General features: G+C 44.7%; 1 protein-coding gene across 1 annotated transcript; it reads right to left on the reverse strand.

The window, feature by feature from the left end:
- Positions 1-1,865: 1,865 nt before the first annotated feature.
- Positions 1,866-13,009, reverse strand: CCDC105 (coiled-coil domain containing 105). The gene is made up of 7 exons (XM_004761148.2): positions 12,332-13,009; positions 10,809-10,913; positions 4,048-4,246; positions 3,275-3,441; positions 3,046-3,141; positions 2,843-2,956; positions 1,866-2,247 (listed from the first exon to the last, which is right to left on the reverse strand). The coding sequence occupies exons 1-7, from the start codon at positions 12,899-12,901 to the stop codon at positions 1,999-2,001; spliced, it is 1,500 nt and encodes a 499-aa protein (XP_004761205.1). The 5' UTR covers positions 12,902-13,009; the 3' UTR covers positions 1,866-1,998.
- Between the last annotated feature and the right edge of the window lie 3,961 nt (positions 13,010-16,970).

The following is a 16,970-nucleotide window of genomic DNA, read 5'->3' on the forward strand; positions in this document are numbered from 1 at the left end:
CCCCTGGCCAGGGGCAGAATTGCTTCTGGTTGAGAAACTCTTTTCATCAAAACTCTTTTGGCTGAAAACTGTTTCAATTCCTTTTCTTCCTTCCTTCCTTCCTTCCTTCCTTCCTTCCTTCCTTCCTTCCTTTTTTAAAGGGATAATGTATTTCATTCCCATTTTATTTTATTTTACAATTTTATTTTTTTGTTGTTTCAAGTTTAATTTGAATTTTAGTTAACATAGTGTAATATTGGTTTCAGGAGGAGAACTTAGTGATTTGTCATTTACATAGAACACTCAGTGCTTATCATAACAAGTGCACTCCTTAATACCATGGGAAGATGACACCCACCTTATGGTGTCACTGAGGGTCTTAGAAGATGCCTGTGTTGTGACCTGGGGCAGCAGTTGAAATCTTAGTTCAGAGAACCTCAGATCTGAAATCTCAGAGGCAACAGAGGGGATTATGCAATCACTGTTGGGGAATACTGGGTGAGAAGAGGTGACAAGCTGGGGCTGTGTCATCAAGGATGAGGGTGGCAGATTGCAACTGAGGGTGTAAGGAGGCATTTGTATGCAAAAGGAGTACTTGCATTCCTATACAAAGTTTTGGGACTTGATGGATGGACAATGATGCAGGGAAAGGGATAATTTCCAGTCTCAGGAAGGATCTGCAAGAGGCTCAAAAGTCAACAGGGTGGTGGCAGCTCTGTACCCCAAAGGATGTATGGACTGCACCCTGGGGTGCCCTTTCTCTTCAGCTCCAACCAATAAGGAAAGGGCACCTGGATGGCTCAGTCATTAGGTCTGCCTCTGGCTCTGGTAGTGATCCCAGGGTCCTGGGATCTAGCCTCGCATTGGGCTCCCTGCTCAGTGGGAAGCCTGCTTCTCCCTTTGCCTGCCTCTCCCCCTGCTTGGTTTCCTGCTCTCCCTGTCCCTCTCTGTCAAATAAATAAAATCTTAAAAAAAAAAAAAGTAGGGAACACTGGCCAATGAGGAGAGGTGGGCAGGGACATTTTTTCCCTCAGCATCCACTTGGCAGCACTGCAAGACTGGCTGCTTTTTTTTGGATTTTTTAATTTTTTTTTTTTTTTTTTTTTTTTTTAACAAAATCTTAAAAAAAAAAAAAGTAGGGAACACTGGCCAATGAGGAGAGGTGGGCAGGGACATTTTTTCCCTCAGCATCCACTTGGCAGCACTGCAAGACTGGCTGCTTTTTTTTGGATTTTTAATTTTTTATAAACATATATTTTTATCCCCAGGGGTACAGGTCTGTGAATAGAAGACTGGCTGCTTTTGACTGCCTTGTTTCTTCAGATTTAGGGGTGGCAAAGGTGGCTCTCCACAATTACCAACACCTTGGTAGTGCTATCCATTGAGGTCTTTCTCTATCCTGCCTACACCTTTGCAAATACAGTTCTCATTGTGGTAGTTGTGTTCTATAACTGGGTGTGTGTGCACCAGTGCGTGTGTAATGTTAATGAACAACAGCCAGTGGGTAGGGAACCTGCATTCATCTAAGAGGGGAGTTTAGATTTTGCTGGTAGTGCAGGCTTTAGATGCAGGGATTAAAATTTTAGCTTTTCTATTTAGTAGCTGTGTAACATTGGGCAGTCACCATTCTACAAGTCTTACACGGTATTCTTATGACAAGACTTTGAGGTGGATGCTGTAATTCTTTCCATTTTACTGGTGAAGACACTGAGGCCAGAGAGGGACAGTGACTTGCCCAAGGCTACACAGTTGAAATTGGGGAGCTGGGATTTGAACCCTAGAAATCTGGCGCCCAGATCCAGCCTGTTAACTCCCAGGATACACTGCCCATAAGGTGTTGTAGGGTAAGTGATTGATGTACAGTAGGTGCCTAATAAATGGTAATTATTGTCATTTTTATTATAATTCTGCTAGAGGATGTTTTGAGGGAGGGTAGGGGGAGGGCCATTGAGCTGTAAGTCTCAGCTCCTCAGGTCCACCCAGAACTGGGCCGGAAGGCTGCTGCAGGGGGCGAGTCTGTCACTTGGAGGCAGCGTCCGGCTCGGCGCGGGGCGGTGTGCGCGGGTCCCAGTCGTTGACCAGGCGCTGCGCCTGCTCATAGCACATGTGCGGGTGCCGCTGGCGGAGGCGCAAGCGCACTACATTGTAGTCCACTTCATACCCGATCTTCTTGCATTTGAGGCTCCCGGTGAGGTTCTTGTGCGTGGCGAGCAGCTCCTTCAGGTTTTTTTCCACGTGCGAGATGTGGCGCTGCAGCTTGTCAGTACCCTGGGGAAGGAGCGGGACTGTGCTGTGGGCCGGGCGAACCGGACGGAGCAAGGGCAGCGCGGTACAGTCGGGGGTGGGCTAACACGCCTGGGCCAGATGTGCGTGTGAAAGGAGCACATCTTTAAGAAGGGGCGGGCTTCAGAAGGGGAGGAGCACACCTGGGCCACGTGTGCTTGCGGAAGGTCCCGGCCTGGGAAGGAGCACCGGAGGAGAGGCGGGACTCGCAGAGATTGGGGGTAACACGCTTGCGCCAGAAGCCCCTGAAAGAACCTGCGACCCGGCGGGCCTGTCGCGGAGGGGGGATATGCACCTGCAGAGTGAGGGGCTGGGCGGACCTGGGATGTGGGAGAGCATCTGGGCAAGGAGTGCATGAAGGAGCTAGGCTGAAAGAGGGCCGTATCATGAGGGGGGTGAGGCGGATAGAGGTTGAGAAGAATTTTTTGAGACAGGTGTGGATACCAGAGGGCCCCCTTCTCATGGGAATTGAAGGACTTGCAGACCTGGGTCAGATGTGCTTGAGGAAGGGGTGTTAACCGGGATGGGGCTGTGCCTAGAGAGGCCGGGGAAGGCGAGGAAGGGGCCACCGAGGGGGTACCTGGGCGAGGCGCGAGGCTTCGGGGAGTTGGGTGCCCACGTGTCTCTGGTACACTCGAACCAGAGGTCTATCCAGTTTCTCTCGAGTCTCCAGGTGACGTTTTGACACAGGACCCTGGCGGAGTGTGGTAGGAGGAGCAGTGAGGCCCAGGCTAGGCGAGCAATCCCGGCCCCACCCCCGCACACTCTTGCGCCCCAGCACACCTTGATTAGGCCACGAGTGATGTACATTTCCTGGCTGAATTTCGTGCACCGATGGATAGTTCCCCTCATTAGTCCTAAGGTCATATTCATTCTTTCCTGGGTGGGCGGGAGCACAGAGGGGTCACATTGGCTTCCGGACTCCTCTGCTCCTGGGTCCCTCTCTCTGTAGTCAGCTCTAGTCCACCCGAGTCTCCTGCCACAAACTACGAGTAGCACACGCCGCTCCTACCTTTAGTTCCAAGGTCTCACGCATCTTCTGTGCCAGAGAGGCGCACACGCGATTGCTTATCTCTTCTTGTTGTTCCTGGACGTCCTCCTCGTTCTTTGTCATTTCCAGCAAGGTGTCCTTGGACTCCATCAACAGTCGCTTGGCTTCGTCCAGCGCCGTGGCGCACTCTGCGGGCAGGGTGGGGTCATGCGTGGAGAAACAAGGCCTCCTTTTCCCCATCCTGGTTGTCTGAGTCCCCCTTTCTATGCTCAGGTTGTGTTGGGCCCTGGGTGAGGGGGTTTACTGAAGGAATTGTAGCAAGTCCAGGGGAGGGGCTGTTTGTGGAGTTGGCGAAAGTAGTGTCCCAGATTGACTGAAGGAGTGTTCACCTGCAGGTGTGTGGGAAGCAGGACTGTGCAAAGGCAAGAGCTAATCAAGAACGTGGCCTCGGGGCACCTGGGTGGCTCAGTGGGTTAAAGCCTCTGCCTTCAGCTGGGGTCATGATCTCAGGGTCCTGGGATCGAGCCCCGCATCCGGCTGTCTGCTCAGCGGGGAGTCAGCTTCCCTCTCTCTCTGCCTGCCTCTCTGCCTGCTTGTGATCTATCTCTCTGTCAAATAAATAAATATTAAAAAAAAATAAGAAAGAACATGGCCTCAATGGATATGGGTTCTCAGTCTTCTCACTTGGTCGGGAGCAGGGGGATTTCCCCAGAAAAGGCAGTGGCTGAGAAGCAGAGGCCTAGTGGGCACCCAAGGGTACCTACAACAATGGACTCCTTTCTGTGGGGGCTTACCTGGGGTATAGGTGCCCACAGGGTCTGGGGGAGGTGTTTTCTGGCCCTGAGGGCGCACGGAAGGGATGTGGGAGAGGTTCACCCAGGAGTGACGGCCAGCCTGCTCCAGAACTTTATCCAGTGGCTGATTCATTAGGTCCACAGCTTGGAGCCTCTCCTTGCAGCAGAAGGCCAGAGTGTCACGGCAGGATGCCAGGGCCTGGGGGGAAGGAAGCAGAGAGGGGCAGAGAAAAAGGCAGAGTGTGAGTGGGGAGGTTGCCAGAGGTGGCTGGAAGAAATTTCTCTGCTGGGGCTGCAAAACATTTCCAGCTCCAAACTGACCCTCTCCAGGTATTGTTACTGGGAGAAAGAACTGACTTCCAGGTGGAAGTTCAGACACTCTCCAAACCCCTCCTCCTGCCCAGAAGCCTTCAATGATCCCTGGGTGGAAAGGGGAGGAGGTGAAGGGACCAGTGGTGGCTTCCCTGTCCTGGGTGTTGTTTTCTTTTGGGTTCTGTGCCTGGCTTTGCTTGGGCACTGTAAGAACCAACCCCCCCCTTCAGTTGTTCCACCTGTAAAGGGGAGAGGTGGCACTGGCTGAACCTACATGTATAGTTTTCCTGTACCAGTCCTTTGCTCAGCTGCCTTCAAGGCAGATCCCCTCCCCTAGCCTCAGGGTCTCTTCTCTGCTCTTATTAGCACTGGGAGCCCTCAGCTGTCTTCTGAGTATCTCCCTCACCAACATCTATCTCTTCTGAACTCCTACTCCCATTCAAATCCCACTTCTGCCATTATAAAATGAAGCATATTGCATTTTTTTGATACTTGCTGTTATTTGAAAGTTATATTAAAACAAGTATTTTGTATATAGATCCATATATACCCATATATTTATCCATATAAATCATATATATATCTCCACACGTTAAAACAAGTCTTTTATGGGAGAAGATATTTGCAAATAACAGTACAGACAAAAGGTTGATATCCAGGATCTATAAAGAACTCCTCAAACTCAACACACAAAAGCAGGTAATCATATAAAAAAATGGGCAGAAGATATGAACAGACACTTTTCCATGAAGACATACAAATGGCTATCAGACACATGAAAAAAAATGTTCATTATCACTAGCCCTCAGGGAGTTTCAAATTAAAACCACATTGAGATATCACCTTACACCAGTTAGAATGACCAAAATTAGCAAGACAGGAAACAACATGTGTTGGAGGGGATGTGGAGAAAGGGGAACCCTCTTCCACTGTTGGTGGGAATGCAAGTTGGTGCAGACTCTTTGGAGAACAGTGTGGAGATTCCTCAAGAAATTAAAAATAGAACTTCCCTATGACCCTGAAATTGCACTCCTGGGTATTTACCCCAAAGATAGAGATGGAGTGAAAAGAAGGGCCATCTGTACCCCAATGTTTATAGAAGCAATGGCCACAGTCGCCAAACTGTGGAAAGAACCAAGATGCCCTTCAACGGATGAATGGATAAGGAAGATGTGGTCCATATACACTATGGAGTATTATGCCTCCATCAGAAAGGATGAATACCCAACTTTTGTAGCAACATGGACGGGACTGGAAGAGATTATGCTGAGTGAAATAAGTCAAGCAGACAGAGTCAACTATCATATGGTTTCACTTACTTGTGGAGCATAACAAATATCATGGAGGACAAGGGGTGTTAGAGAGGAGAAGGGAATTGGGGGAAATTGGAAGGGGAGGTGAATCATGAGAGATTATGGACTCTGAAAAACAAGCTGAGAGTTTTGAAGTGGCGGGGGATGGGAGTTTGGAGTACCAGGTGGTGGGTATTACAGAGGGCACGGATTGCATGGAGCACTGGGTGTGGTGAAAAAATAATACTGTTTTTCTGAAAATAAATAAATTAATAAAAAAATAAAAAAAATAAATAGAAGGAAATTTATTGTAATTATTGTCTTGAAAATGATATAATATTTAATAAATATCTTGCATAAAAACTTTTTAAATATAAAAATACTATTTATATGGGAAATGTTACCAAACAGTTTAATAAAATGGAAAATAAAGGTTATATGGCAATTTTAAAAAGTAAAACACAATCATGGGTGGAAATGAAATGAGAGACTAAGAAAAAAATTTCAACAGAGGGCATGAATCATCACATTAAGTGATGGGAAAGGAGCAAAAATAGACAAAATAGAAAAACATAACAGGATGTACATCAATTGTACATCAAATTAAATAATTACATTACCTATAAATGATCTAAGGACTCTACTAAAAGGCAGATATTGCCAGAATGAAGCACAAGCAAGACCCAAATATTTGCTCTCAACAAGGAAGCCACTTTAAAGACACAGACTGCCAAAGTACAAGGTTGGAGGAAAGATCAACAATGCAAACTGTAATTAATAAGGGAACCCAGGTGGTGGGTCTTATAGACGGCATGGTTTGCATAGAGCACTGGGTGTGGTGCAAAAATAATGAATACTGTTGTGCTGAAAATAAAAAAAAACAAGTCTTTTGTGTATACATATCCATATATAAATGTATATATATTTATTATGTATTTATATAGGGAGTTATATATATTTATTATGTATTTATATATGGATATATATTATAAATTTATATAGTGTATTTATATATTATATATTTATTATGTATTTATGGTATGTATTTGTAATACATTATGTATTCATAATACATTATGTATTTATTCTGTATTTGTAACACATAATATATAATACATCAAATATATATTTATTTATATATTATCCACATATAAATATACATATATCCATATATAGATACCACCCTCATCAAAATATAGAATATTTCCATCACCCCAAAAATATCCCTGGTGTCCCTTCCCTCATCCCTTAGTAGAGCTGCCTTGCTGATTTGTTTTGCCTGTTCTTTAGGTGTCCATAAACTACAGCCTATGGAATGGCTACCTCTTTTTGTAACTAAAACTTTAATAGAATACAGCCATGCTCATTCTTGCGCATGTTTTCTCTGGCTGTTTTTGCTACACTGGCCTATTTGAGCAGTTGTAACAGAGACTGCATTTTGCACGAAGCCTAAAATATGTACTATTCAGCTCTTCAAGAAAATGCTTTTGAAATCTAGAACTTCATATAAATGGAACCACATAGTGTGTATCCTATGTCTAGCTTCTTCTGCTGAATATAATCTCTTTGGGGTTCATCCATTTGAGTAAAAAATAGATTTAAAAGATCATTCATTTATTCAAATATTCATCAAGTTCCTCCTGTGTGCTGGGCAATGTAGCAGGGAGTGGGGAATGCAGTGGGGAAAACTGATCCAGTTCCTGCCCAAAAGAAGTGATGGGGTCAACATGTGTAGACAAGATGCGCTAATGAGGGGGTCAGAGAAATGGAGATTATCTGGAGGGGTGCATGGGATCCAGAGATTGTGTGTGTGTGTGTGTGTGTGTGATTAAATAGACAACAAAATTTGCCTTTTTTTTAAAAAAGATTTTTTATTTATTTATTGGACAGAGAGATCACAAGTAGGCAGAGAGGCAGGCAGAGAGAGAGGAGGAAGCAGGCTCCCCGCTGAGCAGAGAGCCCGATGCGGGGCTCGATCCCAGTACCCTGGGATCATGACCTGAGCTGAAGGCAGAGGCCTAACCCACTGAGCCACCCAGGCACCCCCCAAATTTGCCGTTTTAACCATTAAGTGTAGAGTTCAGTGTAGAGTTCACTGCCACTATCCATTTCCAGAACTTTTTTTCATCATCCCAAACAGATCTGTACCCATTAGAGAATAATTCCCCTTTTGTTCACTGGTGAGAATAATCCAATAAAGATGGAAGTATTGGTGTTGCAGGAGAATGGGGAGAAAGTGGATACAGAGGTAGATGGAATTATATCATTGGTAGGGAATAATGAGAGAGATTCCCTTTAGTGGCTTCCATGCACTGGGGTCATTCACTGAGAATGAGGAAAACAGAGAGCTGGAGAGAGGTTTGAAGCAAGAGAAAGTATGAAATAACTTGCCCAGTGGGACAAGAAACCTTCTAGACACACATGGTGAGACCACTGGGAAATTTCTGAATGCCAATTTGCATTCATGATCTGACATTGAAACAGGTTTGTTGGGTTGTAAGAATTTTTCTCCAGAAATATGTACATCAGGCCTCTCCAGTAGCCCTTCTCAGTTTCCATCTATGTCTCTTTTCCCCCCCAAATCTCCATTCCCATTTCTCTCTTGCAAACCCTTCCCTACAGGGTCCACCCTCAGGGTCTTCTCCCTTGTTAGTTTTGGACTTTCTTGAAGGATTTTTCAGGACTCACCAGATTTAAAGGAATATGACAGTGGCCTGGGGAGTCCGTGGGGTGAGCACCAAAAGGGTTCAGCACCACGGACAGTGGTGCACCAGCTCCTTAATTTCCTCCCCCAACCTCACCCACTACCCTGATCTGTCTCTTATTTGAATGTCCTTATAACGTGAATTCTGTGAGGGCAAGGCCAGCTCTGTCTTTGTCCCCAATGCCAAGCATGGAGCCCAGACACCAGGATTTTGGATTAATGTTTGTCAAATAGTTGAGTCAAAAGCACACACAGGTTACCAGCTAATTTAAACCAGTTCCAAAGACTCCATCAAACTTGGCCGCCTTCTCACCTCTATTAGTGCCCTCATAAAGAAGTTCTTATTGCAAGAATGAAGGATGTAGTGACAGACCATCTCTGGCTGGAGCCAACAAAGACTGAACACATATTACAGTGTAAAGAGCTAGGCTCAAGACCTGACCTGAATCATAAGGAAGTTTTCCCACTTCCTGGTATATATCCAAAGAAGATCAGGGTCTCAAAGAGATAGCTGTACTCCACGTTCATTTCAGCATTTTCCACAATATCTAAGATGTGGAAACAATCTAAGTGTCTCTTGACAGATGAGTGGATAAAGAAAATGTGAAATATATTATTACAATATTAGTGTATTAATCAAAACATTGATATCATAATATATTATAAATAATGATATAAAATGATATAGTATTATATGTAATATTTTATATAATATATTGTATTATATATATCATATATAGAAATTATATTATATGTAGTATGATATAGTATGCAATAATTGTATAATAATTATATGATGACATTACATAATATAATTATATTTTATATCATGTGGAAGCCATGTAAAATTTATAATAATAAATTATGTAATTATAATATATAAAAATATAAGATAATTAGAATTAATATCTATTAAAGATAATATATATATTATACATGTTATATATTAGGTATTATATTGCAGTATACAGTATACTATATATAGTATATATAGAACACCTTATATAGGATATGTTATAATATACAGTATAAAGCTATACTATATTGTTATAGAATATATTAATATATAATATAATATATAACACAAGTTATATAATAGGTAATAACTAATATATGTTACAATATTTTGTAATTATATATTATGTATTATGTTAATATAGAATAACAGTATATGATATAGAATATATAATGTAATATGTATATAATAAAATATATACAATGGAATATTATTCAGCCTTAAAAAAGGACAGCTTGCCATTTGTGACAACATAGATGAGGCTTGAGGTTCATTATTAGGCTAAGTGAAATAAGTCAAATGCAGAAGTATCTCAATTATAGTTGACTTATATCTAAAAGTCAAATTCATAGTGCCAGAGCATAGAATGGTGGTTGCTAGGGCCTGGGAGGGAGAAATGGGGAGATGCTGGTCAAGGGCGCAAAGTTTTAGCTCTGCAAGATGATTAAGTTCTGGAGATCTAATATAGAACAATGTGACTATAGAAAACAACACTGTATTTTATAATTGAAATTTGCTAAGAGTTTGGATCTTTTTTTTTTTAAATTTCTTTTCAGCGTAACAGTATTCATTGGTTTTGCACCACACCCAGTGCTCCATGCAATCCGTGCCCTCTCTAATACCCACCACCTGGTTCCCCCAACCTCCCACCCACCCCCTTCAAAACCCTCAGATTGTATTTCAGAGTAAGAGTTTGGATCCTAAGTGTTCTCACCATACAAACATAAAGGTAACTATGTGATGTGATGAATATGTTAATTACTTTGATTATGGTGATTATTTCACAATGCATACATTTATCAAATCATCAAGTTGTGTAAAATATATCCAATTTTAAATGGTCAGTTATACCTTGGTAAAGATGGAAAACAAAAAGAAGCCTGAGCTGAAGCTACTGCCCTGCTGTTGGCCAGCCCTATGCCTTGGGTGAGTCTGTGTCTCTCTGAGCCTCACTTTCCCTATCTCTAATGAGGGGATCATAATTCATATTTCACAGAAGAGTTTTAAGAAGTTAACTCGGGGGGCGCCTGGGTGGCTCAGTGGTTTAAAGCCTCTGCCTTTAGCTCAGGTCATGATCCCGGGGTCCTGGAATCGAGCCCCACATTGGGCTCTCTGCTCAGCAGGGAGCCTGCTTCCTCCTTTCTCTCTGCCTGCCTCTCTGCCTACTTGTGATCTCTGTCAAATAAAGAAATAAAATCTTAAAAAAAAGTTAACTCAGTGACTGCACAGGGCACTACACAGAAGGGTGTTCATTGTTATTTTGGGTGCCAAACTCTATCTCTCAGAGCCTCAGTTTTCCCATTGCACAAAGTGGAAATACAAGGAGTGTCAGGGCAGTGGGTTGAGAGTTTGCTGTGGCTACAGTCCCCAAGGTGAGAGCAGCTCACCTATTCGGTCTAACTCCAGCCCTCCCAACTTGGTCCTAGGTATTCTCAACCTTGAGCAGGGTCTCTGATTTTTCCATATCTTTTTCCATCTTCCTCTTCATGCTCTTTAGCTCCTCCTTCTCCCAGTTAAGCATACTGTCAGCTTTGTCAGGGACCTAGAAAACAAGGAAAGAATCTCTCACATCTTCCAGAGGGGGCTGGAGGGAGATTTATCCTTCGAAGATAGTAGAGGGTTTGCTAACTCCATCAACTTCAAGTTTGGAGAATGGAGTTGGGGGTGTTCTCACTCTTTGGGGACCTCATCTGAGAAGGCTTTATTCTTTCAAGGGGCCTCTCACTTGGGGTGGGTCTTATACTTTAGAGAGTAGGGCTGGGAGCTTCTCCCTTTTATGGATTGGAGTCCAGTGAGATGGGATGAAGGTGATTTGGGGGGAGGCTGTTCTCATTCTCTGGGGTTGGGGGTCCCCTTTCCTTGGTGAGGGTCTTATCCTTTCTCCCTGACCAGAAGTAGAGGGGACTCCTCACAGGAATGATGAGGAGTTGCCTTTTTGGGTTCTTACTATCTGGATTTGGGCGCTGGGGGTAGGAATCTCACCTGGTGTGTGGGGTTTTCATGTCTCCTTAGGGAGGTTGGAGTGTTCCCCACTTTTGGGATGAGGGTCTGCAGTTTCACTTTAGGGGGAGGATTTCATCAGGGCTGAGACTAAGGCTCTCACTCTTTTCTCTGGCTAGGGACGTAGTAGTTCTCAGGTGCAGGGGCTTGGAGTCCGAGGGTTTCAACCGGTAGGCAGAACCTGGTCTCTTCTCCCTAGAAAAAGCCTGAGGAGGGTTTCTCACATTCTGACGCTTTGGGGGAGGACTTGGGATTTAAAAAATCATTTTAAGGAGGAATGCTTGGGTGGCTCAGTCCATTAACTGCCAGACTCTTGATTTCAGTCAGGTCGTGATCTCAAGATCTTGAGATTGAACCCCACATTGGGCTCCATGCTCTGTGCAGAGTCTGCTTGTCCCTGCCTGTCCCCCTGTTTGCTCTCTCTTTCTCAAATAAATAAAAATCTTAAAAAACAAAACAGAACAAAACACCATTTTGAGCAGAGTTTCATGAGTTAGGATGAGGACATCACCCACTCTCCTCAGTGTGGGGCTTTGGGTATGTTTTCACTGGAATTGGGACACTGAGGGTCTTGAGCCCATGGGAGGGTCTCACTTTCTGGGCTTGGGGGTGGGTGGGTGATTTCATACCTGACCTGGGGGCTGTGGTTGCTGTTTGGGAAGAATTTCATCTAGTCTGATTCAGAGTCCCACCTTCTCTTTTGAGCTGGAGGACTGGAATAGACACTCTCTTTGAGGGAAGGGGGCTGAGGATCTCATCCCCTCGGGAGGTCACCCTCTGGGCTCGGAATCGAGGCATCTCCTCTTGGGAGCGTCCTCATCTTCTTGTGCCCTCACTCTCTGGGATCTGGGGCCTGGGGTGCAGGTGGGCGTTCTCTCTATGGGGAGGGGTCTTACCCCCCGGCCAAGCATCTGGGAGCTGAGGCCTCGGGCTCTGAGAGGGCAGGGGAGATGGTCCCACCTTCTCGGACTTGGGCCGGTAGCCCCGAAGCTTGCCGCTCTGCTGGTTAATGAGCAGGCCTTTGCGCACTTCGCTGAGCCTGCGGTCCGTAGCCTCCCGCTGCCGAAGCAGCAGCCGCAGCTGCCCATTGATCTGGTGCTGCGCACGGCACAGGCGGGCAGCTGTGAGGCGCGCCCCGCGCGCGTGCGCGTGCACCACCTCCGCAGTCTGCAGGGCCCGCGCATCGCGGTGCAAGGGCAGCGGCAGGCGGGCGTGCCAGGCGGGGGGCTTCATCTTGCCTTTCCACAGCGTGACGCCCTCGCCCGGCGGCGGCTTCTCTAAGGTGCCGCCACCCTTGAGCATCTCCACGCGGAAGCGCCAGGGCAGGATGTAGGCAGCGCGGCAGAGGTGGTGCGCCACGTGCGGATCCCTCACGCTGTCCTTGGGTTGCCACATGGTCACTGCCTCCTGCCCGCAGCGGTCGGTCAGGTGGTGCGCCTTCTGCATGATGGATTTGGCTGCCTCGCGCCATGCTCGAGTCCCTACGCGCGTGTCCTGGCTGTGCTCAGCTGGGGGTACCAACACGGGCATTGTCCCTGCTTGCTATCTCGGCCTGGCCCCAGCGCCTCCACAGGGAGGGGCAGGGACTCCCAAAGACCGACCAACTCCTTCCTGGCCTGAACAGCGAGTGAAACGGAGTGCCCATCACCATGACGACGGGGGCAACAGCGCAGAAGCAGTTCCACAGGTGGGGGAGGGGAAAGGCTGCAGAGAGGCGTGGACAGAGTCTTTGCTTTGGAACGCGGCCAGGGTGGCTTGGAATCTGGTTTGGAATCCTGGCTCCTTGAGGAAGCCGACCTCATTTAGCACATCTCTCTCTGTTCCTTCCTATCCCCAGCAACATAGACCTTCTTCCAGCCCTTGGGGCACACTAAGTGCTTTCCCACCCCAGAGCCTCACACTCATGATTCGTTTGGGTGGCGTACTCCTTTCCAGGTCCTTTCCAAGGGTGACTCTTCGCCAATCTTCAAAACCCAGCTTAAGTATCACTATGTGTTGAAAATAGAACTGCCCTATGACCCAGCAATTGCACTATTGGGTATTTACCCTAAGGATACAAATGTAGTGATCCAAAGGGACACATGCACCCGAATGTTTATAGCAGCAATGTCCACAATAGCCAAACTATGGAAAGAACCTAGATGTCCATCAACAGATGAATGGATCAAGAAGACGTGGTATATATACACAATGGAATACTATGCAGCCATCAAAAGAAATGAAATCTTGCCATTTGCAACAACATGGATGGAACTAGAGCGTATCATGCTTAGTGAAATAAGTCAAGCAGAGAAAGACAACTATCATATGATCTCCCTGATATGAGGAAGTGGTGATGCAACATGGAGGCTTAAGTGGGTAGAAGAAGAATAAATGAAACAAGATGGGATTGGGAGGGAGACAAACCATAAGTGACTCTTAATCTCACAAAACAAACTGACGGTTGCCGGGGGGAGGGGGTTTGGGAGAAGGGGGTGGGATTATGGACATTGGGGAGGGTATGTGATTTGGTGAGTGCTGTGAAGTGTGTAAACCTGGTGATTCACAGACCTGTACCCCTGGGGATAAAAATATATGTTTATAAAAAATAAAAAATTAAAAAAAAAAGTATCACTATGTCAAAAGGCTCTTTCGTTAGTACTATCGTTAAGCCCAACTCTTCTTTCCCATCACTCAGGATTCTTTTTTTTCTTTCTTTTTTCTTTTTCTTTTCTTTTCTTTCTTTTTTTTTTTTTTTTCTGTGCAAGCCACAGTAACAGAAAAGATGGCCTCGCAGTCAGAATCACATCCAATAAACAAAAAGACATGCTGTGGCTCTTGAGAACATCATGTGTTATCTGTCTTGGAGGCCTCCAGAGCAGGGAGTCACCTGTCTGTGGCATCTGCTTCTTTCCTTTTCTGGTCTAAGCTGGCAGCCTCTAACTGGTTGAACCTGTATCACATGGCCATGCCCTTGCTGCAAGGGAAGCTGGGAAAGTGAGTCATGTCTGAACTTCCTGTTTCTATGGCAGGAAGGAGAACTTAATGTCCTACTGAGACTTATCTGATGTGGATTTTCTTCAACATAGGAAGCAGGTTAGAGTCTGGGGAAGAAAAAAGAGAGGACAACTCTCCATCCCTCTCCCATTAGTCTCTACCACATCATTTTGTTTGTTTCTTTCTAGCAGTGGCATTTTTACTTGAGCATTTGGTAGGTACCTCCAACTTAACAGGTCCAAAACCAAACTTTTGCATAATCTTCCTGATCTTTTCCTCCACTAGTATTGCTTGACCTGACAGTTGACACACGGTTCACCCCAGTTGCTTATGTTAAAAAGTTAGAAGCTTCCTTAATTTTTCATGTCTGTAGCAAACACATTAACAAGTTCTGCCAGCCCTACTTTAAAAATGTATCCCCAGGATGATCATCCTTTTCTCCATTGCTACCACCAACATTATTTTTTTTTCAAAGATTTTATTTATTTATTTAGATAGAGAAAGAGAGTGTGTGTGAGCGTGGAGATGGGCAGATGGAGAGGGAGAGAGAGAATCTCAAGCAGACTCTGTGCTGAGTGTAGAGCTAGACTTGCAGCTTTATCTCATGACTCTGAGATCATAACCTGAGTTGAAATAAATAGTCAGACACTCAACAGGCTGAGCCACCAGGCATTCCAACAATCAATTCTTATTCTTGCTCTCATTCTCATGTCTCATTTACATGATCTCTCTGCCTATACCTGCCCTCCCAGTCTCCTCCAATTAATTCTCCACACCACAGACAGCACCATATTTTAAACTAGAGCACATCATTTTCTTACTTAAAACTCTTAAGTGAATGTTACTGTACTTGGAACAAAATCCAAATTCTTTACTCACAAAGCTCTGCATGATCTGACTTTTCTCACTTCCCTGAACTAACTCACCTTCTACTTCCCATCCCCAGGCCCACTCATTGTGCTCTAGCTTCCCTGGGTATCTTTGAATGCCTCTAACACATTGCGCTAGTTCCTAGCCTAGGGCCTTTGCATATGCTATTATCTTTTGCTCAGATCTCTTTCCCTTAAGATTTTTGCCTGGCTTGGTTCTTTGTGTCCTTTAAGGAGGTCTCACCACTTAGATAGGTATTCCTTGTCTACTTACACAAAAGTATCTGTCTTAGTCTTACAGTTCCTTCATACAGTATCTTCATAGCACTCATTACTACCCGAAAGTCTCTTATCCATTTGTATCCTTTTAATTTGTGATCTTCCCCCACCTCCCCTAGAAGGAAACTTGCTCTCAAATGCCTGGCACAGCTCATGGTGTATGGTAGGTTCTCAGTATACATGTGATGAAGGAATGGATGTAGTTACATGCTGTGATCATTTTATTTGTTTCCTTTTCTTTTTTAAAATTTATTTATTTATTTGAGAGAGGGAGAGAGAGCACACGAGTGGAGGCTGGGACAGAGGGAGAGGGAGAGAGAATTCTCAAGCAGACTCCCTGCTGAGCACGGAGACTGATAGGGGACTGGATCCCAGGACCCTGAGATCATGACCTGAGCCAAAACCAAGAGTCAGACACTTAACCAATTGTCTTTTTTTTTTTTTTTTGGTGAGATGAAATTCTCATGAATAAAATTAATGATGTTAAAGCACACAATTCAAGGCATTTAGGATATTTATGGTGTTGTGTAACCACCAGCTCTATCTAGGTCCACAACATTTTCATCATCCCCAATAAAACCCTATACCCATCAGCAGTCACTTCCTATTCCTACCCCCCCCCCCCAGACTCCCCACTCCGCTCTAGGCATCCACTAGTCTACTTTCTGTCCCCATGGATTTGCCTGTTATCATATTTCATTTAAATTAATCATACACTGTGACCCTTTGTGTCTGTCCTCTTTCTCTTAGCATAACGTTTTTGAGGTTTGCCCATGCTTTAACATGTGGCAGTTCTTCATTCCTCCCTCCTTATGATCAGATTCCATTATATTTATATACCACAACTTTGTTTATCCATTGATAGACATTTAATTTGTTTTTTTAACTTATCTCCTTGGTTCCTTTTCCCCATCAGACTGTGAGTTTTAAGAGGGTATCATGTTGCCTCTCTTATATGCTACTGTCCATGTGATCCAGCACAGATCATGGCTCCTAGTAAGTACTCAGTGAACATTTATTAAATGAATATATGAGTAAGGGAATGAGTATGTTTTTTCTTGTTCAGTGATTGAGAGGTGCGAGGATGAAGAGGGAATGAATGGCTTTGCAAAACAAGGGATCATTCAGTAATGGGGAGGGGTAAGATGGTCAACTGAAGCCTCTCAGGCCAGCCATGCTGGAGAACTGCCAGGTCACCAGGAAGTGATGGAGACAGGTGACAATTGGTGATGGAGACTTGTTTCCAGGATTTATAAGAATGTGGATTTAGCATAATTGCTGGGACCAGTGGTATCTGGCTCAACAAACAGTTCTTCATTAGAGTCAGGATAGTGCTGTGGTTAAGATTATGGAGCTGGATGGCTTGGATTCACATTATGATTTTGACATAATGTTTGTGTCATCTTGGAAAAATCACTGACATCTCTGTGACTCTATTTCCTCATCTGTCGACTAGGATAATAGGATCACGGCAT

This window comes from Mustela putorius, unplaced genomic scaffold, assembly GCF_011764305.1.
Source record: "Mustela putorius furo isolate JIRA1106 unplaced genomic scaffold, ASM1176430v1.1 tig00000095_pilon_pilon_pilon, whole genome shotgun sequence".
Classification (NCBI taxonomy): domain Eukaryota; kingdom Metazoa; phylum Chordata; class Mammalia; order Carnivora; family Mustelidae; genus Mustela; species Mustela putorius.